This window comes from Indicator indicator, chromosome 25 (genome assembly GCF_027791375.1).
Source record: "Indicator indicator isolate 239-I01 chromosome 25, UM_Iind_1.1, whole genome shotgun sequence".
NCBI lineage: Eukaryota > Metazoa > Chordata > Aves > Piciformes > Indicatoridae > Indicator > Indicator indicator.
This window is the reverse complement of record NC_072034.1, coordinates 12542808-12565602: the sequence shown is the minus strand read 5'-3', so window position 1 is coordinate 12565602 and position 22795 is coordinate 12542808. Positions and strand designations below refer to the sequence as shown.

Sequence of the window (22795 nt, the reverse complement as noted above, 5' to 3'; positions counted from 1 at the left end):
AGCATGTTAAAGGTTGGAAGGGACCTCTGAAGGTCATCAAGTCCAACCCCCTGCCAGAGCAGGACCAGAGAATCCAGCACAGGTCACACAGGAACACATCCAGATAGGTGTTGAAAGCCTCCAGAGAAGGAGACTCCACAACCTCCCTGGCAGCCTGTTCCAGTGCTCCTGAGGCCAGCAGCATTCCCACGTGTGCTCCTGCAGTAGGACTGGGTGCACCTGGCAGGCAGGACCCCGCAGCAGCACAGAGGGCAGCGTGGCTCTGCGTTTGTGCAGCACTGCTGGGGGAGCTGAAGGGGAGCAAAGCAAGACAGCAGAGCTGTTGGCAAGGCTGAAGGAGGTCAGCTAAGATGGGCTGACACTTGCAGTGCCAGCTGCAGATGAATTCCTGAGGGAACTAAAGGGTTTAGTTGGGTGTAGTTTGTTCAGGGCTCACAATGCTGCAGGGGAGGAGGAGAGAGCATTTAATGGCAGGTGCAGATGTGACACAACATTCTGTCTTACTGCCTCTTTCTTTCAAGGGGGAGGAAGTGTAAACAGCTCAGGAAAAGCATGCCTTTTACATTGCAACTGGCTGCTAGGAACCAGCTCTGAGGCTTTATCCACATGCAGCTTCTCATCTTGTTGCTGTTCAGGGAAAACATCCCCATTATTTATTTATCTGGGATTTTAAAAAAAAAGCAGTCTTCAGATCAGTTTATGTAGTTTCTTCCCAAGGCTGACATCCAGGTATTCATGCAGAAAGCTGTTAACAAGTCCAGCTACGCCCAGGGTTAACAAGCAGACCAGAATGATCAAGTTCAGATAAAAAGCTGTTACCCTACATGTGGAAAACAGGAAAAAAAAAATATTGTTATGGTGTGTTTGCAGGGAAAGGCTTGTCCAAGGGGTGTGTAGAAGCAGGAAGGATCACTGCTGCCATGCTGCCTTGGGGTGTGCTGGTTACAAACCATTCCTCCACCTGACTTTTGCTAGGGAGAAGAGAGATTCCTAATATCCTCTCTATGGGAAAACTCTCCCCCAGTGTTTCTAAGTATTCATGTGGAAGTTAGGAACTTGCTTCAGGATGAAGCTACCTCACCCCATGACATGAAGACCTGCAGGTAGCGTGAGGTGTCCCTGCCCATGGCAGGGGGGTTGGAAGTAGATGATTCTTGTGGTCCCTTCCAACCCTGACTGATTCTATGATTCTAGGTAAGGCCGTGGACAAGCTTGAGCACCTCACTCCAACTCTAGGTGTGGGAGTGTGGGAGAGAAGCCTCCAGGGCTGAGGCAGAGGTGTGCACGTCTCTGACATCCACATCTCTTGGTAAAGTACTCCTCACTGAGCTGGGAGGTCTGCTCCTGGTTATCACCTGGGCTTGGAGATGGATTTTTGAACTGGAAAGGAGTGGTGTTGATCCTAAAGTATCAGCACTTAGGACACTTGGGATGGGAGGTCAGATACTTCATTCTACAAAATGGAAAGAAGAGGCTGGGAGAGCCCTTCAGCTCTGGAACACAGAGCTTGCTGTTTGGGCCCATGGGAGCAGGCATCTGCCCTCCATGCATGTTCTCCTGGGGCTGTTCTCAGCTACCTTGGTGGAGACTCTGCTCCACATTTTGAGAGTGGTTGCTGGGCTGGCCTCTGCCAGCAAAGCAAGCAAGGGAAGGTCTTCCTGGAGAATCCCTCCACATTAGCATTTGAAGAGGTCTGAGGAGCATGTTAGCCTTGGATTCATGGCAGGCTGTCCCCATGCTCCTGGAAGCTGAAGAGGTTTGGTGCTCAGGCACTGCTGGGGGTGTGGAGAGCCCAAGAATCTCACTGGTGCCTAACGACCTGATACAAGAAACCTTTTCTGGGCATGGCATGCCAAGAGGCTGATTTGGAAGTAGTGAAGCATGAGAGTTCCTGAGTGTCAAGAGAGCTTTTTAAAAGTCTTTAGCTTAGCCCTATAAGGATCTGTCAGAGTCAGCTGGAGGGAAGGTCAAAGGATATACAGCTCACTTGTAAAGGCTTCTGCAGCACAGACACTGAGCAGAAGGTGCAGGTTCCTGTTGTGTCCTTCACAAATCCAACCATGGCAAATGTGACCTGCAGTCCATGCAGTTATGTGCAGGAATACAGGTTGTACCCAGCTCTTGCAGCACACACACCAGGTTTGTCTTCACAACTAGCAGGGTTGGAGTCAGTGATTACAGCTGAGAACCAGGGGGAAGAGTAACTACCTGCTCTCTGCAGGGGCTGCTGGAGGCTTGGGCTATGTTTTGGGGCTGGGTTCTGCATGCCTGACTTGTGCTACCCTGCTGCTGGAGGCTTGGGCTATGTTTTGGGGCTGGGTTCTGCATGCCTGACCTTGTGCTACCCTGCTGCTGGAGGCTTGGGGTATGTTTTGGGGCTGGGTTCTGCATGTCTGACTTGTGCTACCCTGCTGCTGGAGGCTTGGGCTATGTTTTGGGGCTGGGTTCTGCATGCCTGACCTTGTGCTACCCTGCTGCTGGAGGCTTGGGGTATGTTTTGGGGCTGGGTTCTGCATGCCTGACCTTGTGCTACCCTGCTGCTGGAGGCTTGGGGTATGTTTTGGGGCTGGGTTCTGCATGTCTGACTTGTGCTACCCTGCTGCTGGAGGCTTGGGCTATGTTTTGGGGCTGGGTTCTGCATGCCTGACCTTGTGCTACCCTGCTGCTGGAGGCTTGGGCTATGTTTTGGGGCTGGGTATTGCATGCCTGACTTGTGCTACCCTGCTGCTGGAGGCTTGGGGATGTTTTGGGGCTGGGTATTGCATGCCTGACTTGTGCTACCCTGCTGCTGGAGGCTTGGGCTATGTTTTGGGGCTGGGTATTGCATGCCTGACTTGTGCTACCCTGCTGCTGGAGGCTTGGGGTATGTTTTGGGGCTGGGTATTGCATGCCTGACTTGTGCTACCCTGCTGCTGGAGGCTTGGGGTATGTTTTGGGGCTGGGTTCTGCATGCCTGACCTTGTGCTACCCTGCTGCTGGAGGCTTGGGCTATGTTTTGGGGCTGGGTTCTGCATGCCTGACCTTGTGCTACCCTGCTGCTGGAGGCTTGGGGTATGTTTTGGGGCTGGGTTCTGCATGTCTGACTTGTGCTACCCTGCTGCTGGAGGCTTGGGGTATGTTTTGGGGCTGGGTTCTGCATGCCTGACTTGTGCTACCCTGCTGCTGGAGGCTTGGGGTATGTTTTGGGGCTGGGTTCTGCATGCCTGACTTGTGCTACCCTGCTGCTGGAGGCTTGGGGTATGTTTTGGGGCTGGGTATTGCATGCCTGACCTTGTGCTACCCTGCTGCTGGAGGCTTGGGGTATGTTTTGGGGCTGGGTATTGCATGCCTGACCTTGTGCTACCCTGCTGCTGGAGGCTTGGGGTATGTTTTGGGGCTGGGTTCTGCATGCCTGACCTTGTGCTACCCTGCTGCTGGAGGCTTGGGGTATGTTTTGGGGCTGGGTTCTGCATGCCTGACTTGTGCTACCCTGCTGCTGGAGGCTTGGGGTATGTTTTGGGGCTGGGTATTGCATGCCTGACTTGTGCTACCCTGCTGCTGGAGGCTTGGGGTATGTTTTGGGGCTGGGTATTGCATGCCTGACCTTGTGCTACCCTGCTGCTGGAGGCTTGGGCTATGTTTTGGGGCTGGGTTCTGCATGCCTGACCTTGTGGTACCCTGCTGCTGGAGGCTGGCAGCAGGCAGAGCTGCAGGGGCAGGCCTGGTGAGCAAAGCTGGCTTCTAGGGTTGCCAGGCTGACTGACAGCACCTCTCTTAGATGCAGAGAAACCAGCAGAGTGTAAAGCTCTCACCAGTGAGGCCAGCCACTGCTCTTAGGATGCCTTGAGAGGCTGAACCTACTGTTCTAAGAGTATTGAAATAAAGCATGGGGAAGATTCCTTGAACAAAAGACTTTTTAGTCTGTTGACTGAAGAAAAGTCCATTATGCTCTGCTTGTCATTTATCTACACAGTTTTCCTCCTCAAATTTCCTGAACAGTTGGTAGCCTTCTGGCTGGTGTTCACTGCATCATTTGAATTATTGCATTTCCTACTGGGAGACAGAAAATTATCTCCATATATTGGGTGTGGAAAACATCACCTTCCCCTTCTCTTAAGCAACAGCTCTGCCAAAGAGGGTAAAGGACTAGTGGAGAGTGTAGGGAAGGAGAATGGTAACACCTTTGGAAACAGCCCTGTAGGAGAGTCTTTTGCTGCTGCAGGATCATTCACTACAAATAATCTGACTGTTTGGTGTCTTCCTCTAGAAAAAGACATCACAAATCTTTTCATTTTATGGCAAGCATATATTGTGCTGCTTTCTCTTTCTGACTGACAGATGTGCTGGAAGAGGAGCCTTAGGTCAGAGGACAGAAATAGTGCAGGGGCTTCAGTGTACCAAGAAATAAACTGTTTATAGTGAGGGGTGCTTTGGCAGTGGGCATGCTTGCTGAAGCAGAACTCATGTTAGGAGATGCTGTGCCCTTAACATTCATCCATGGATGCTTATCTGAAGCTGTGTTCTCTTATCAGTTTGGTGAGAGTTCATCAGCCTACAAGGCCAGACATGCTTGCTTCCTTCAGTGCAGCTTGTATGGCTGGACTAAAGGTCTTCTTGTGACAGACTGAGGAAAGATGGAAATAGCAGGCAGGCTGAAAGCCTTGCCGGAGCAGTCTCCCACCCTGCAGCAGTCCCCAGCTGCAAACCTCTGCTTCTGCTTTCAGCCCTCTCTCAGTCTGGCTGCCAGTATGCTCAGGACAAAGCAGGCACCCACGAGGTGAGCACCAAACCTTTTCTGTCCTATGGCACATCCCAGTCCTGTGACAGCCAGCCCTCTCTTCCTTGAGGGCTCCTGCTGCAGGCCTCATGCTGGTGCTTTGCACATGCTGCATTCAATTACAGTCACTTTTGTGACTGCCAGGCTTTGGCTCTCTGCACAGCTGCAGACCACAGCCCAGAGCTTTTAGCCTGCCTGCAGCAGGTAACTCCTTACCTTCCACTCACAGACTGGACATAACCATGGAAGTACTTGTAGCGGGTAAACACGTACAGCACACCCAGCAAGGAAGCTACTTCTGAGAAGAAAAGATTGGTAAGGGGAAAAACAAAGTCAGAAAACTAAAAAAATGAGGAGTGTTGACAGTTAACTGCTTTAGTACATTTTCTAGTTGTAGAACTCTGGGGGATTCTCATAGCTATCCACGCCCTGGAAAGTTACCTTGGGAAAAAACCACTCAAAAGAGTTCTCTGTATTCTTTAACACTCACTGCAGGAGGCTCTTGAGAGGGCTTTACAGTAGGGGTGAGCATAGAACTGTCTAAAAAAAATATCTAAAAGCATTCACAGAATCACAGAATCAACCAGGTTGGGAAAGACCTCAGAGATCATCAAGTCCAACCTATTACCTAATACCTAACACCTCCTGACAACTAACCCATGGCTCCAAGTGCCACATCCAAGCTTTTTTTGAACACCTCCAGGGATGGTGACTCCACCACCTCCCTGGGCAGCACATTCCAATGGCAAATTACTCTTTCTGTGAAGAACTTTCTCCTCACCTCCAGCCTAAACTTGCCCTGGCACAGCTTGAGACTGTGTCCTCTTGTTCTGGTGCTGGTTGCCTGGGAGAAGAGACCAAACCTCTCCTGGCTACAACCTCCCTTCAGGTAGTTGTAGACAGCAATGAGGTCTCCCCTGAGCCTCCTCTTCTCCAGGCTAAACAGTCCCAGCTCCCTCAGCCTCTCCTCACAGGGCTGTGCTCCAGACCCCTCCCCAGCCTTGTTGCCCTTCTCTGGACACGTTCAAGTGTCTCAATGTCCTTCTTAAATTGAGGGGCCCAGAACTGGACAAAGTACTCAAGGTGTGGCCTAACCAGTGCTGAGCACAGGGCAGAATGACTTCCCTGCTCCTGCTGGTCACACTATGCCTGATGCAGGCCAGGATGCCATTGGCTCTCTTGGCCACCTGGGCACACTGCTGGCTCCTGTTCAGCCTTCTGTCAACCAGTACCCCCAGGTCCCTCTCTGCCTGGCTGCTCTCCAGCCTCCCTGAAAACGAAATCTCAGGAACTGACAGAAATCTGAAGTCTCCCCAGTGTGGTGGTTATCCCAGAGACAGGGTAGTGGCTGGGGCACAGTGGCTTGACCCAGCACCATCAGTTCATGTTGTTATGGCAGTTCAAGGGAAAGGGGAGGGTTTGTTTTGGCAAGAGGATCTTACTGATGTTGTTAACAACCTGCTTTGCATTTATATAGCAGCTTTTATCCAAGGACAGGAGGGAATGCTGGAGTGAAGTTAGCTTTCTGACCTCCCCCAGGGAAGAGCATAAAGCCACCTCCCTGTGATAGATGGAGCAGGGGCTGGAGGGCAGTGCATTAACCAGGGCTAGGCAGTGCTCCAGAGGACAGCTCTTGCTGTGCCCTGGATTAACTCCTGTAAACATACCTCTGGGAGACATCAGCTGAAAAACGACCTGAGGGGGAGGTGAACATAGTTCTTCTTCTCTCACACATGACAGCACACATCTGTGGTGCTGGGTAGCAGCTGTGACCTTCCTTAATTCAAGTGCCTGTCCACGAGCACATCTAACACTGCATATCCAGTTTGTTGACTTCAGTGGGGCTGCTTTGGATTTGCAGTGGAGATGGGACTCTGGCTGTGTGAGAGAGCCCCCAAGCAAAGTGACTGCTTTGGAGCAAATGCAGAAAGGAGAGAAGGAAGCTGACTGTTCAGGAAGGAGAGGTGCAGGGGGCATGAGCTGCTTATCCATTCCCCAGCCCACAGACTTTGTGCTTCTAAAACATCAGCTGGGGAAGGGCTAATGAAGCACAATGTAAAAATTAGGCTTTGTCACAAATTTTAGCTCTACAAGAGTCCACCCTGTCACTGTTAGGAGACATCATGGGCTGACCCTTGAAAGCCCACCAGAGTGAGAGGTATGAGAGCCCTGTGGGGTCTGAGTTCAGAGCATCTGGCCAAAGAAATGCCCTCCTGAGAAATCAGAAGGGGTTTTCCTGAGTCCCTGCTGCGTAGCTGAAGCACAGTATCTATGGCTGGAGATGCTGCTGTTAATGACTGAGCTTCAGTGCTGTGTCCCAGAACAAACAAATCATAGCCAGGTGTTGTAAAACCCCAGATTTATTGGCCTGAACTCTGTCCCCAGCAGCCATGGGGCCAGCCACAGGGATGAAGGCTCTGACCTGAGTCTTTTCAGGCTGCCTCCTTCCAAGGGATCATAGCTGTGCTTGGTGTCCTGTGAGAATTACACATCATGTCCAAGTAATTGTTGGTGGGAAGGATCTGGGAGCTGCTTTTCTGGATGATTCACCCTGAAAAATCCCCTGACTATAGGATAAATGTGCTATATAGTGGCCCCTTGGTTTGCAGAGAGAAGTGAAAGCTGGTGGGGCTGTGTGAGGTGCCCTAAGTGGGGGGTTTAGTGTCACTGTGCATTCTTCTAGGAAGCCAGTGATAAGGTAACCCAATTAAAAGAAAGGAAAAAGATGTCCATAGCCATTGACCTCCTGCTCAAATGTAAGTGGTTTCTAAAAGCTATGCAAAACTTCTCAGTGAAGATAAAAACAAAAAAAATGTTTACCTTGATTACAGAACCACCCTGCAGTCCAGAGGAGAGTCAGGAATACTGGGTAAAACTCCACACAGTTTTGTCTGCAGAATAAATTGGAAAGAAGATTGGTGTGGCTAGGAAAAAGAGCTACATGTGGGATTGTCAAGGAGAATCAGCTTTGGCCTCATTTTGTTGCCACTGAAGTTGAATCCAGTGTGAGCCCAATCACTAGGCACTCCTCAGAAGCCTCTTCTTTGTAATCTAGAGTACAAACTATTGAAAATATTTTCCTGGTGTTTAAACTTGGGTAAGGATCTGGATCCCCAACTGCATGGAAATGAACAGGACAAATAATCCTATCCTGAGTGCCTGTGCAGCAGAGGCAGGAAGGAATTTTGCTATGATGATGTAAACCAATTATCTCCACACTGGGTAGGCAAGTTTTGTGGGTCAGCATTCCTGGGACTGCAAGAGGAAGCAGAGAGCTGTGCACAGGCTGCTTGGATTGCTCTGCTGAGGCCAGCTGCCTCTGTGAAGTGCTATCAAGGCACAGACAGCACACCATAGAGCTTCTGATGCTGAGGACTGCAACACCTTGATCAGTCTTCCCACCAATATTTTGTTGGAATGCTTTTTCTTGGTTGTTTTGAATGATTTTCTTTTGAACAAATCAGACAACCTTCTGTACCTACATATTCCAATCATATCCTGGGCTGCAGCAAGAGAAGCATAGCCAGCAGGGTGAGGGAGGTGATTCTCCCCCCTCTACCCTGCTCTGCTGAGACCCCACCTGGAGCACTGTGTCCAGTTCTGGAGCCCCTGTTACAGCAAAGACCTGGAGGTGCTGGAATGTGTCCAGAGAAGGGCCACGAGGATGAGCAGAGGGCTGGAGCTACTCTCCTATGAGGACAGACTGAGAGAGTTGGGGCTGTTCAGTCTGGAGAAGAGAAGGCTCTGAGGTGACCTTCTTGTGGCCTTCCAGTATCTGAAGGGGGCTACAAGAAAGCTGAGGAGGGACTTTTTAGGGTGTCAGGGAGTGATAGGACTGGGGGGAATGGAACAAAATTAGAAGTGGGTAGATTCAGATTGGATGTTAGGAAGAAATTTTTCCCCATGAGGGTGGTGAGACACTGGCACAGGTTGCCCAGGGAGGTGGTGGAAGCCTCATCCCTGGAGGTTTTTGCAGTCAGGCTGGATGTGGGTCTGGGCCACCTGCTGTAGTGTGAGGTGTCCCTGCCCATGGCAGGGGGGTTGGAACTGGATGATCCTTGAGGTTCCTTCCAACCCTGACAATTCCATGATTCTGTTATCTAATATCTTGTCTGATGTATTCCAGGTCTCGTTACTGTTCCCACTACAGCGACAGTTACAGCAAATGGGATTGTCTGAAATGAACATTCATAGATTCATAGAATGGTTTGGGTTGGAAGAGACCTTAAAGGTGACCTAGTTCCCACCCCCAAGAGACACCCCCCACCAGCCCAGGTTGCTCAAGGCCTCATCCATCCTGCCCTGGAACACCTCCAGGGAGGAAGCATCGACAGCTTCCCTGGGCAAGCTGTTCCAGTGTCTCACCACCCTCACTGTGAAGAATGTCCTCCCAATACCCAGTCTCAATCTGCCCTCCTTAGGCTTAAATACTTTTAAATAGATGCTTTTGCATAGAGTCCCTAGCTGCAGCCCTTTAGGAAAACTCTAGCTTCTTAGCCAGGCTCTTCACTGCTGCCCACACTGAAGAGTTTTGCTGTCCTCTTGCCATCCACCCATTTGGTGTCAGCCACAGTCCAAGCACTGCTTGCCAGATCCAGAACATCTGAATTCTCTCAGGGACAATCAATGGGTTCTCAACCTCTCCTTAGGTTTGGGTGATCTGATTGCCTAGTTTGGTCAGAATTTGAGCAGTGACTGTTTCAAATAAGCTGAATTTACCCCGTTATCATTAAAATCATAGCTGAATCATTGGAAAAGTGATCTGCTCATTAGGGTTTTTTTTTTTTCTTTCCCCCTCCCCCCCTTTTTTTTTTTTCCTAAGCAAAATATGCAAAGAGAAGGTAATGTTTTAAGATAATATTTTTGCTTCTCTTCTGGACTGAATTGTTATTTGCTGCCACCACCTTGACGACTTCCAGACTTACTGTGCACGAAATGTTCTGTCAAATTCTGGAGCTCCAGTGACAGCTGGGGGCATGACCTTGTGCTTCCTTCTTGAATTCCCCACCAGCCAAGCAAAATGAACTGCAGGCAAAAATAAAGGCTCATGAATTACACAGTTCCTCAGTTCAACTGCACCCCTAACACATGCATTTGTTCAGCAGAGATCATTGTTCTTCAGCTCTCTCATTTTGTTCAGCAGCACTAAACTCTTTTGGTTTGGTTTGTTTTTTTTTCCTACAAACATTTGGATCTTATCTTCAAGAGTGGCACCCATGAGGAAGGGGGAAATTGCTGCTTCAGAAATATATTAATTCCTCTTGTGTTGCCTTTGCTACACAAGCTATGACTTAGCTATCCTTCTGCTTCACCTGAATCCTGTAGCTGCACAGCCTAAGAGCTGTCTGGTCACAATGCAGTGCCCTAGCAGTACCTCAGTAACCAAACTGCACTGATAGAGGTCACTTCCCTGCCTGTTTGAAGAGCATGTGGTCAGTTTACTTTAGTGACACCAAGATCTGGTGAAGCACTGGGCAGTGTTCAAAACTTCAGAGACAAAAATCTGGTAGCCACTTTTTTTTTTTTTTTTTTAAGAGTTATTTACCTCTACAGCACCTGATCACAGAATTCACCAGGTTGGAAAAGACCTTCAACAAGATCATCAAGTCCAACCTATCACCCAACACCATCTAATCAACTAAACCATGGCACTGAGTGCCTCATCCAGTTTGATTTTAAACACTTCCAGGGATGGTGACTCCACCACCTCTCTGGGCAGCACATTCCAATGACAAATCTCTCCTTCTGTGAAGAATTTCCTCCTTAACATCCAGGCTAAACCTCCCCTGGCACAGCTTGAGACTGTGTCCTCTTGTTCTGTCACTGGTTGCCTGGGAGAAGAGACCAACCCCCACCTGGCTACCACCTCCCTTCAGTTCTCCATCTGTTGGTACCCTCTTGGACTCTCCAAACTGAGTATGTCAGAAAAAGCAGAGAGCTGCAACTGGGGAGGCTGTAGCCTATTTCCTGCCCTCCACTTCATCTACTGGAGAGCTCTGAGAGCTATCTGTTGGAGGACCTACTCTGTCCACCTCCACTGATTGGAGCTGATATTACTTGTCTTGTCAAAAGCATTTTATAGAAGTGATGCAGTGCCAGAAAAAAAAAAAACAACCAAAAAAAACCCCAGAAAATAGATTACTTAGTGCACAGTGACTAAAGATCAGGTACTTACAAACAAAATCCAACCCAAACACTCTCTCTGCCCTTCTGAGCTGTATATGTAGGACCACTTCTGATGTGTATATGTATACCTCATCTTACTGATGTCCTCATTGCAGAAGTCTCCTCTTTAAAGCTGAACAGAGGCTCACAAGGACTAAAGGCAACACAGTGCTGCATGCTGCACAGCTATTGGGCATCACCCTCTTTGACTTCAAAACTCTCTGGGTGCCTGCAGTTATTTTCTTGGATGTGTTGCAGCCATCCTGTATGAGAAGCTCCCTCTCTACCTTGTACCTAAAGCTTACCTGGATCCAGAAACCAGGCCCCCACCTGAGTTCACTACAAAGACCTGTCCAAGGGCAAGCCTTCTGTCCTGCCTTCTGGGAGCAGTGACATTAAAACACAGCTAGAGGTGATACTGGTGCTGCCCTGTGCTTCCCTTTTCTCACAGCATTGTGGCCACAGCCTTAAAAAAAAAAAAAGGCATTTTCCCATCTGTCTTCTCCCCATGTAAGTAATTATGGGCTGTATTCAAGTGACCTCTTAACCTTTCTCTCCAGAGACTAATCAGAGCCTCTCAGCTGTCTCTCTGTAAGGCAGGTTTACAAGACCTTGCATTGTATTTGCAACCAGCAAGACCTCCTCCACTCCCACCCATGCATCTCAAGTTATGCCTGGTGAGTCATCTATTTGCCACCTCACAGGCCTTTCAGAAGGGAAGAATGGTAACAGGGAGGCTTTACAGAGCAGGCTTCGGGGAGATTGAAACTGATGGAAGCAGAAGAATTGCCTCTGAGAAATATTTCCCCAGAAAACTTAACTGAAAAGTTGCTTTTAAACTTCTGTCACCCTCCAAATGGTCTCTTTCTTATGACAAAAGCTACATGCTGGCAAATCCTGCCTTGTCCACCAGCCACAGTGGTAGGTGAGCCATGGTGGTTTGTGCTCTGGAGGGTTCAGCCAGCAATGCATTCCTCATTTTCTAGCCACACTGCACTGTTCAATGCTTATAACCAGTCTGGGACCTGAAGGGGTTTGGTTTGGATTGGTTTGGTTTTTTACTACTGGGGAACTATGGCATCCAAATCAGCTAAAAAGAAACAAAACAAGCAAACAAAGAAACAAAAGCCTTCAACAAAATGCTGATCAAAATAAACTTAATGAGGGAAAGAAGAAGGCACTGTAGAGGTCAAATATTCTTTGTTTGTTCAGTCCAATTAACCAAAGCAGATCATTAAGGCTGTGGTATAACCCTGGCCTCAGCTGAATGTGGTACTGCTTGGTGAGCAAAGCTGGAGTCTGGGGGGCAGAGAGACTTTGGTGCCCCAGAGAAACAGGCTGTGATGGTATGACAGCACAGCTGACCATCATTAAATCCAGTTCTTTAGTGGCTGCCACTGTGATTGAAGGCAGCTTTGCTGCACTTAGGGGCAAGTGGGCTTTTATGTGGCAATGAAAGTCAAGCTGTGGCACTTCATGATGGCAGAACTAGAGTCACGTCTGTCACCTTCAAAGAAAATGTGAACCCAGTGTGCAGAACAAGACAGGTGCCAACTTGAAAAGAGCTCAGGGGAGGAATAATTGTTGAGGTTTTTTTGTTGTACCTCCAGATTCCAGGTTTGTGATTATGGTTTAACAAGGGCTAAAGCAAATAATGAAGCAATGGGAGAGTTCTTCTGGCCCACCTGCTTGAGGTGCTGTCATGAGGACTCCAGGAAGCATTGCAGCAGGAGTAAGTAAAGACTTCCATAGCATTTTCTTCCCCTAGCATCAAGTTGTTCAGCTCCAGCAGGCTAAATTGCATGACTGAGGTGGCTGTGAGGTTGCCTTTGTTTGCTTGGTTTTTCCCTTTTGCTATCAACTTCAGGTGGCATTTCTGATGACTGAGTTATTATCCCTACTCTGAAAATATGGGGGCAGAGCAGGCTGTCAAGGAACATCGCTCTCCAATGTTTTGTATGTGCTAAAAAGCCTGTAGGGAAGCCAACACCTGTGTATGACACAGTGGATGACTTTGCCTGTGAATGTCCATGTTAAGTGCACAACAATCAAATGCTTTGTGATAAGGTCTTGCTGCCTCCTTAGACTTACTAAGAGTCATTTCAGAAGGGGCTAGAGGATCAGTGGGATTCCTGTCCTCCCTGTTCTCTCCTGTACCAGTGACTGCGATTCGTTCTGTCCTTTCACTAGATTCCTTTCTTTTTCCCATCAGTCTACAAAACACAACTCTCCCAAGCAAACTTTAGCTGCTTAAAACCGGATTCATGACTGGAAGCCAGTTCCTGCGTTGCTGCTGCTCGCTCTTTCCACCCTGGAGCATTTCTCGCACAGCTTAATCTTCTGCTGACCTGATTCTTCGAACAGCCCACGGCTCTGAGACACTACCTCTTGCACCTCTGCTGATTGCTGAGTGAAACCTGACTTGCAGCACTGCTTCGGGGAGTTCTCATTGCCCATTATCACCCTCTTAACGCGAGAGGGAGAGGCTGGGCAGAATAAACAGAAGAGCAAAGGGAGCCCCCAGCGTAGTGTGGGTTTTGTTCAGGGGCTGGGCTTCCACTCCCTTTACCTGAACTGGTTGTTACGCATGCTAATGGTTGTGGTTTCACAACATTCATCTGAGCTGCCATCAAATTAATCCGTGGTGGTTTACCCCCGCTAGAAAGCAAAACACGCTGCGATGCTTGAAATCAGATCAGCAGGTCGGAGTCTTACCCGGGTTTGTCTTTGGGCTTGATGTCAGCCTGCCAGTGCAAATGAAACCCCAGGTCAGCTGGGCATTTCTGGGATGTCAGGTAGGGGGGAATGGAGCAAAACTAGAAGTGGGTAGATTCAGATTGGATGTTAGGAAGAACTTCTTCATCATGAGGGTGGTGAGACACTGGAACAGGTTGCGCAGGGAAGCAGCGGAAACCTCATTCCTGGAGGTTAAGGCCAGGCTGGATGTGGCTCTGAGCAACCTGATGTAGTGTGAGGTGTCCCTGCTCACGACAGAAAGGTTGGAACTAAACGACCCCTTCCTGCCCTATCAATTCTATGATATGAGAGTAAAAAGAAATGGATCTTTTGGACATTGTTTGAAGCTTAATACAAAGAAACAAAACGAAAAAATTGAGTTGCAATAAAAGGAAATATTTAGGGGGTTAAGCTGAAGAAAGGTGATGAGGGACTTTTTAGGGGGTCAGGTATTGATAGGACTAGGGGGAATGCAACTAAACTAGAAATGGGTAGATTCAGATTGGATGTTAGGAAGAAATTCTTCCCCATGAGGCTGGTGAGACACTGGCAGAGGTTGCCCAGGGAGGTGGTGGAAGCCTCATCCCTGGAGGTTTTTGCAGCCAGGCTGGATGTGGCTGTGAGCAACCTGATGTAGTGTGAGGTGTCCCTGCCCATGGCAGGGGTGTTGGAACTGAATGATCCTTGAGGTCCCTTCCAAGCCTGACCATTCTATGACTCTATGAAGAACACATCAATTTCCCCCCCTTCCTTTCCAGTTTCAGTTTCTGTGCAGTTCCTTGAGCTTTCAAACTGCAGTACTTTTCTGGCTAATGCTGGTTTGTTTGTTTGTTTTGCATCCTTCACACTTTAAAGTTACAAATCAGGGCAGGCAAGTTGAACTTTCACAGAAGTGGATGGTAAATATTGCCACCAGACAGGAATGTTCTGTGAAGGTTTCAAGGCTGTGCTGTAGCTGCTCTGATGATGACAGAAAAAGAGAATGTGAATTTTAGATGCTTTTTATTTGCCTTCTGTTGTGTTGAGCTTTTTTTAACCTGAAAGGGTCACATTCTCAAGCTTTTTTCCCTCCCCCCCTGCTATTTCAGTAGGGGAGGCTTTGAGAACAAATGAACAGTTGAGCCACACAGATAAGTTTGCAGTACTATAGTAAAAAAAAAAGAAAAAAAAAAAAGGAAAAAGGCAGAGTAATTATATTTAACTTGCTCTTAATCTCACAGTAGTATAGCACAAATGCCTTCAAAATGTATCTTGGTTCCTGGCATGAACACAAATATATGAATCAACATATTTCAAAGAAAATAATGACAAATGCTTCTGCAGGTGTAGGCTGCTGCTTAGGAAAAAGAGCATCTCAGACTTGCCTACTGCTTCCCCTAGTCCTTGATTCTCAAAGGTATGGGGAGAAAAGAATAAAAAAATCCACTTAGATCTTAAAGAAATGTAATGGTGAGGATATAATATGGATCACAGGAGACAGGGGTTGGAAGGGACCTCCAAAGAGCATTGAGTCCAATCCCCCTGCCACAGAATCCAGCACAGGTTGCACAGGAACACATCCAGACAGGGCTTGAAAGTCTCCAGAGAAGGAGACTCCACAACCCCCCGGGCAGCCTCTTCCAGTGCTCTGTAACCCTCACAGTGAAGAAGTTCCTCCTCATGTTGAGGTGGAACCTCCTGTGCTGTAGTTTCTATCCATTGCCCCTTGTGCTATCACAGGGTGCAATTGAGCAGAGCCTGTCCCCTCCCTCTTGACACCCAGTCCTCAGGTATTTATAAACATTTATTAAATCCCCTCTCGGTCTTCTCCAGACTAAACAGCCCCAGGTCCCTCACAGGGCAGTGCTCCAGTCTCTTAATCATCCTGGTAGCTTTCCTTTGGACTCTGTCAAGTAGATCCCTGTCCCTCTTGAACTCTTATTATTGCTATTGAACTCCTATTATTCAATCTCCTATTACTGCTGCCTGCAGTGAAGGTTTACTTCCTTCTCTCATTTCAGTACGTATCATTTCAATACATTTCATTACTCAGTTACTATCTGTTTCAGGAACAGTTTTTACCAGCACATCTCTCTGTTTCAGGAACAGTTTTTACCAGCACCTATCTCTGTTTCAGGAATAGTTTTTACCAGCACCTATCTCTGTTTCAGGAACAGTTTTTACCAGCACCTATCTCTGTTTCAGGAACAGTTTTTACCAGCACCTATCTCTGTTTCAGGAACAGTTTTTGCCAGCACACCTCTCTGTTTCAGGAACAGTTTTTGCCAGCACACCTCTCTGTTTCAGGAACAGTTTTTACCAGCACCTCTCTCTGTTTCAGGAACAGTTTTTACCTGCACCTATCTCTGTTTCAGGAACAGTTTTTACCTGCACCTCTCTCTGTTTCAGGAACAGTTTTTGCCAGCACACCTCTCTGTTTCAGGAACAGTTTTTGCCAGCACACCTCTCTGTTTCAGGAACAGTTTTTGCCAGCACACCTCTCTGTTTCAGGAACAGTTTTTACAGCGCTTTCAGTCCAGCACTGCTGTATTTGTCATTACAAATTTACTTTCACTTTTGAGGTATTCAAGCTGAAATAGCTAAATAAGAATTGAAACCAAGACACAGTGTGACTTTGGGGGAAACTTCACAGCTTTGGGGATAACAGTACAAGCTGTCAGAACAGTATGATGCCAAAAAAAGTCAGCTAGCAAAAGAGACTTGAGAACAAGTTGGTTTCTCCCACATGGGAAAGTAATCTGTCCCACTGAACCAACTCCCTCTCAGACTACCGAGAGGGGAAACAAGGATCCCGTGAGAGAAATCTTAGGAGTTCTCAGAAACTGAAGTTACAGAAGAGCTAGTTGATCAGAAAAGGCAATTTCAGTGCTTCACAACCAGTGGAAACCTCCCCGAGCCCCAGCCACACAACCCCCTGCCCAGAGCTTACGTTGCTGGAAGGCAGAGAGAAGGGAGACAGCCGCGAGCAAAACTGAACCGCCAGCCATGTTCCCGGCAGCTTCCGTGTGTGAGCAGGGGGTGTGCAGGAGGGGAGGGCAAGAAGGAAAATCAACAGGTGGGACAATTACCTTGCTTTGCAGCACTGCCACAAAGGCCTGCCTCAGCAAGCAAACGGCAGTGCTTTGGAAGAGTGCAAAAAACGATGGCCGTTTTTCATTCCGGGGAAAGCTCAAGCGCTGCCAGCCAGCCCTGCCTGCTTCTTGCCTGTGTGAAAGCACAGAGGGAACAAAACCAGCCTCCGGGGATTCAGCTGTTCTTTCATGTCTTACGTTTCAGTTGCAGTCTCTCTGGGGGGTGGAGATGTTTTGTTGTGTGTTTGTCGAGGGTCCAGCGTGGCGAGGTCTGCGTCCATCACTGGGCGCAGCCCTGGAAAGCAGCAGGCGCAGAGGGTCCAAGGGGAAAGTGGAGCTTTGTGCCAAGCCCACACTTGATTTAGGAGGTTTGCTGAACTTGTGCAGCTGAGACTCCCGTGGGTGACAGGACAGCCACTTTACAAGTAGCCAGCACTGCAGAAAGGAATCGTTCAGCGTGGTTCAAAGGGTAAAACATCTGAGAAAGACAGACATTTCTCCCCTGATTTTACTGCACTTCCTATAGCTTATGCCTAGTCCTAAAACTGGGAGAGATTCTCTCAAGGAACATTTTCTCATCAGCTAGCCCTGACTAACAGGAAGCTTCATGTCATTAGCTTTTTATGATCCCATAAGACCACTGGAACAAAAGCAGTGTAATGTTTGTTGTGACTCCAGGATTATCTTTCCCACTTTGCCTCCAGCTGATGTGTCAACGTGGGATATATATATTTTTTTTTCTTTTACTTTAGTCAAATTTGCTAATTTCAAAGGCTAAAATAAAAAAAGAATTTGAATCTGTTCTTTTTATCTTGCCAAATTTTAAAAGGTTAATTCTTGGGTATTAATTCAATATATTGTTCTTTCTAAAGCTTGGAAGAACAGAATATACTGCGATAGATATACTTGTGCTTAGTAACTCTTTAATTGCTGATTCTTGTGCTTTAACTGCTGCTGCTGTTGTAGTGTGAGCTGTTTCTTCTGCCCACACAGTCTCTCTGTTTGGAGGGGCTGGCTCAGAAGTGTTTAAAATATTGACACCCTGCTGCTAAAGAGAAGTGAAGGAAAACTCTGACACAGCTGGTCATTTGAGAAGTTAAAACCACAAGAGCTAAACATTTTAAGGGCAGCTGACATTGAAGTTCTGGGTTTGGGGGGATTTTTTTCTGACTTTATTCAAAGGATGTGAACTTCCAAATGAGAATAGACATGCAAAAGGCAGCAAAGATTGATTTCAAAGTAGGCAGGGATACAATTTAGGGCAGAGGTTTAAATCCACAGAAATCTTGTGAGTTACATGTCCATTAGGATAGGATTTTGCTTAAAACTCTGTTCACTTTCCACTGGTAGCAGAGAGTTTGCAATTGCCTATAGATTTATGCTTTTAGGCATAAGTAGTCCACAGCCAGCATTAGGAACAGGATAGGAATAGGAAGCTGAGCCATCTACAAACAAGGTTGGGGTTATTTATGACTGTAGAAGTACAGTGGTACCTCAGATGCCCAGTTTTATGATGTGTATAAGCCCCAATATTTAAAGAGATGCCAGGACCAACCAAGAGATTCCTCCAGTTATGTCAGGACATTTTGACAGCTTGTCTGCGGCTTATTTTTCAGCTTGCTCCTGAAGATTGCATTTTCATTTTGCATTTCCTTCACTTGCAGGTATTCCATGTGTGCTTTGCTTCTCTCTGCTGATGTCAACGCAGGTGTTTTCTGCAGCTGTCTCCAAAGCAAGGATAGAGGCTCTGAGCAGTGAAATGTGAGGTGAAGCCAGAGGTACTGCTGGTATCTTAGAAGACTTGGATCTTTCCTTTTTGGAAATGTTGGTATTTTGTTGCTGCACCATACTTTGTGTGTGTGTTCTACAGGGAAAAGAAGTTTCTCTAACCTTAATGTACAGCACTGGAAACGAAGGGTAGGGACAGGACTTGCTGGGTTTATGCAGCAGCTGTGTGTCAGAGCTGGACATCTGCACAGCCCCAGGACTGAAGGCAAATTAGTGATCTTGCCTCTTCCTGACCTGTGCATCCCTAGCAGACCTCCCAAGGAGGCTGGCTCCTCTGTCTGTAGAGAAGCTCCTACTGACCAGCAGCAGTGAAGGCAAATCCCAGCAGGGTGACAGAACTGCTGTCAGGAGAGAGCAAATGGTTGGGGTAGTGAGACCCTAAGTGTGAAACCAGATTGATCAAATAAGCTCTTTTAATGGAGTTACACTGGCAGAGCTGCTCAGTTCTTGTCTCTGGAAGAGCTGAAAAGGGCTTTGTAAAGGGCAGTGTTCAGTCTCTGCTGGGGTGTAAATTCTTCGTGTCCAGCCACAAGTGGAAGTGCAACATCTTGCATTTTATAACACCTGCTAGAAGACAGGCTCTGAAGAACAGAGAGGGTCCTCTGGCAGGGAGGGAAAACATATCTGGACTCTCAGATATTTCACTGGGAACATTCATAGGGTAAAACAAGGCTATTAGAATGTGTGAGGCTGGCTCATGTATCAAAAGCACTTTAGCTACAGCAGTAACAGTAGTGAGCTCTGCAGTTTATTCAATATATGACAGAGAACCTGGACCTATGTGGCACTGGCTCATACTCAGGCTTTAATCTTACCAGAACTATGAAACAGCTGAAAGAGGAAGAAAATATGTTTGTTCCTTCAAATGCTTCTACTTCTACCTCCTAAATACCAGTTGTAACCGCTGTCTGCTGTTGTTTCATCTATATCTCATCAATGTCTATCTGAAGGGTGGGTGTCAAGTGGAGGGGGCCAGGCTCTTTTTGGTGGTTCCCAGTGATAAGACAAGGAACAATGGGTTCAGACTAGAACACAGAAGATTTCACCTCAACATGAGGAGAAACTCCTTTACAGTGAGGGTGACAGAGCCCTGGAACAGGCTGCTCAGGGAGGTTGTGGAGTCTCCTTCTCTGGACACATTCAAAACCCACCTGGATGTGTTCCGGCATGGACTACCCTAAGTGATCCTGCTCTGGCAGGGGGGTTGGACCTGATGATCTCTTGAGGTCCCTTCCAACTGTGGTACTTTGCATAGGGCCTCAGAGGAAGGATGAACAACCCATTTCTATCCAGCTCATTTTAAAGCCTGTTGTTCAGAGTTCCCTGCTTTGTGGCAGTGCTACCAAATGATAAAACAGATCGTCATTTCCCATCCTCATCCTCTGGACACTGGTGGCGTGAGATCAGATTATTTTTGTCGTGGTGGTAGAGCAGATTTCAATGAATTAAACAGAGCCAGAGGTTCAGATTCTTCCTTGATCTGCAGCTTTATATCACCTCCATCAATATTGGATATAAGTCAGGAAAGAATTGGTTCATGCTGTTCTCATCTGAGCCTACAAAAGATTTATGTGCTCAAACTCCCATCAGTGTTAACGTGAGTTGCTGTATGCACATAAATTCCCACATGCCCACAGGCCTCTTGGATTTCCTTCTGGCTTTCAGGTATCAGTACACTTCCCTCCCCCCTCTTTCCCCTTCCCCCCCCCCCCCCTTTGCATATTGCAAGAACATTTCTGGGATGCAATTCAGGCTCTGTGATAGAGCATATTTTTTACATATGTAGATAAAACATAAACCATTGCATAATATTTCTCTGTAATCTTAGCAGGCTTTCAAAGAACCAGCAAAAAGAGGAGTTGGAGATTATGGCAAGAAGCACCTGCCTGTAATTACAATGTGGGGTTGGGTTTTGTCAAACTGGTGCTTTTATGTGAAAAGAATGAAGGAAAGGGAAGGAAAAAGGAAAGGGAAGGGGAAAGGAAAGGAAAAAGGAAAGGGAAAAGGAAAGGGAAGGGGAAAGGAAAGGAAAAAGAAAAGGGGAAAGGAAAGGGAAAAGGAAAGGGAAGGGGAAAGGAAAGGAAAAAGAAAAGGGGAAAGGAAAGGGAAAAGGAAAGGGAAGGGGAAAGGAAAGGAAAAAGAAAAGGGGAAAGGAAAGGGAAAAGGGAAGGGAAGGGGAAAGGAAAGGAAAAAGGAAAAGGGGAAAGGAAAGGGAAAAGGAAAGGGAAGGGGAAAGGAAAGGAAAAAGGACAAGGGGAAAGGAAAGGAAAAGGAAAGGGAAAGGAAAGGGAAGGGGAAAGGAAAGGGAAAAAGGAAAGGGAAAGGAAAGGGAAGGGGAAAGGAAAGGAAAAGGAAAAGGGGAAAGGAAAGGGAAAAGGAAAGGGGAAAGGAAAGGAAAAAGAAAAGGGGAAAGGAAAGGGGAAAGGAAAGGAAAAAGAAAAGGGGAAAGGAAAGGGGAAAGGAAAGGGAAGGGGAAAGGAAAGGGAAAAGGAAAGGGAAGGGGAAAGGAAAGGGAAAAGGAAAGGGAAGGGGAAAGGAAAGGGAAAAGGAAAGGGAAGGGGAAAGGAAAGGGAAAAGGAAAGGGGAAAGGAAAGGGAAAAGGAAAGGGAAGGGGAAAGGAAAGGGAAAAGGAAAGGGAAGGGGAAAGGAAAGGGAAAAGGAAAGGGAAGGGGAAAGGAAAGGGAAAAGGAAAGGAAGGAAAGAAAGGGAAAGGAAAGGGAAGGGGAAAGGAAAGGAAAAGGAAAGGGAAGGGAAAGGAAAGGGAAAAGGAAAGGGAAGGGAAAGGAAAGGGAAAAGGAAAGGGAAGGGGAAAGGAAAGGGAAAAGGAAAGGGAAGGGGAAAGGAAAGGGAAAGGAAAGGAAAGGGGAAAGGAAAGGAAAAGGAAAAGGGGAAAGGAAAGGGAAGGGGAAAGGAAAGGAAAAGAAAAGGGAAAGGAAAGGGAAGGGGAAAGGAAAGGAAAAGGAAAAGGGGAAAGGAAAGGGAAAGGAAAGGGGAAAGGAAAGGAAAAGGAAAAGGGAAAGGGAAAGGAAGGGGAAAGGAAAGGGAAAGGAAAAGGGAAAGGAAAGGGAAGGGGAAAGGAAAGGAAAAAGAAAGGGGAAAGGAAAGGGAAAAGGAAAGGGAAGGGGAAAGGAAAGGAAAAAGAAAAGGGGAAAGGAAAGGAAAAAGAAAAGGGGAAAGGAAAGGGAAGGGGAAAGGAAAGGAAAAAGAAAAGGGGAAAGGAAAGGGAAGGGGAAAGGAAAGGGAAAGGAAAGGAAAGGAAAGGGAAGGGGAAAGGAAAGGAAAAAGAAAAGGGGAAAGGAAAGGGAAGGGGAAAGGAAAGGAAAGAGAAAAGGGGAAAGGAAAGGGAAGGGGAAAGGAAAGGAAAAAGAAAAGGGGAAAGGAAAGGGAAGGGGAAAGGAAAGGAAAAGAAAAGGGAAAGGAAAGGGAAGGGAAAGGAAAGGAAAAGAAAAGGGAAAGGAAAGGGAAGGGGAAAGGAAAGGAAAAAGAAAAGGGGAAAGGAAAGGGAAGGGGAAAGGAAAGGAAAAGAAAAGGGGAAAGGAAAGGGAAAGGAAAGGGAAGGGGAAAGGAAAGGAAAGGGGAAAGGAAAGGGAAAAGGAAAGGGAAGGGGAAAGGAAAGGAAAAGAAAAGGGAAAGGAAAGGGAAAGGAAAGGGAAGGGGAAAGGAAAGGAAAAAGAAAAGGGGAAAGGAAAGGGGAAAGGAAAGGGAAGGGGAAAGGAAAGGAAAAAGAAAAGGGGAAAGGAAAGGGAAAAGGAAAGGGAAGGGGAAAGGAAAGGAAAAAGAAAAGGGGAAAGGGAAGGGGAAAGGAAAGGAAAAAGAAAAGGGGAAAGGAAAGGGAAAGGAAGGGAAAGGAAAGGAAAAAGAAAAGGGGAAAGGAAAGGGAAGGGGAAAGGAAAGGAAAAAGAAAGGAAAGGAAAGGGAAGGGAAAGGAAAGGAAAGAAAGGAAAGGAAAGGGAAGGGAAGGAAAGGAAAGAAAGGGAACAGTAAAGGGAACGGCCCTGTCCCTGACACCGTGCCCGTCCCGGCCTGCCAGCCGTACCCGCCCGTGCCACGGCCCTGCCTGTCACGTCCCTGTCCCCTCCCCTTTCCCGGCCCGTCCGTCCCGTCCCTTCCCCGCCCCTTTCCCTGCCCTTCCTTCCCTTCCCTTCCCCCGTCCCTTCCCGCCCTTCCCCTTCCCCTTCCCTTCCCCCGTCCCTTTCCCTCCCGTTCCCTTCCCTTCCCTGCCCCTTCCCCTTCCCTTCCCTTCCCTGTCCCTTCCCCTCCCTTCCCGCCCTTCCCCTGT

The 22795-nt window shown here is 47.6% G+C and overlaps 1 protein-coding gene across 1 annotated transcript; it reads right to left on the bottom strand.

Moving 5' to 3' along the window:
- Positions 1 to 687: 687 nt before the first annotated feature.
- Positions 688 to 16644, bottom strand: MGST2 (microsomal glutathione S-transferase 2). Its single transcript, XM_054392235.1, has 5 exons — positions 16587 to 16644; positions 9682 to 9781; positions 7577 to 7647; positions 4973 to 5054; positions 688 to 820 (listed from the first exon to the last, which is right to left on the bottom strand). Exons 1-5 carry the CDS (start codon positions 16642 to 16644, stop codon positions 688 to 690), a joined length of 444 nt encoding a protein of 147 aa, XP_054248210.1.
- Between the last annotated feature and the right edge of the window lie 6151 nt (positions 16645 to 22795).

Bases quoted from the DNA above. Each gene is read 5' to 3' on its own strand.
- MGST2 (XM_054392235.1), bottom strand. From the start codon at position 16,644: ATGGCTGGCGGTTCAGTTTTGCTCGCGGCTGTCTCCCTTCTCTCTGCC. The intron at 7,648-9,681 runs GTAAGTCTGGAA...TTTATTCTGCAG, and splicing joins GACAGAACATTTCGTGCACA to ACAAAACTGTGTGGAGTTTT. The intron at 5,055-7,576 runs GTAAACATTTTT...TTTTCTTCTCAG, and splicing joins AGGGTGGTTCTGTAATCAAG to AAGTAGCTTCCTTGCTGGGT.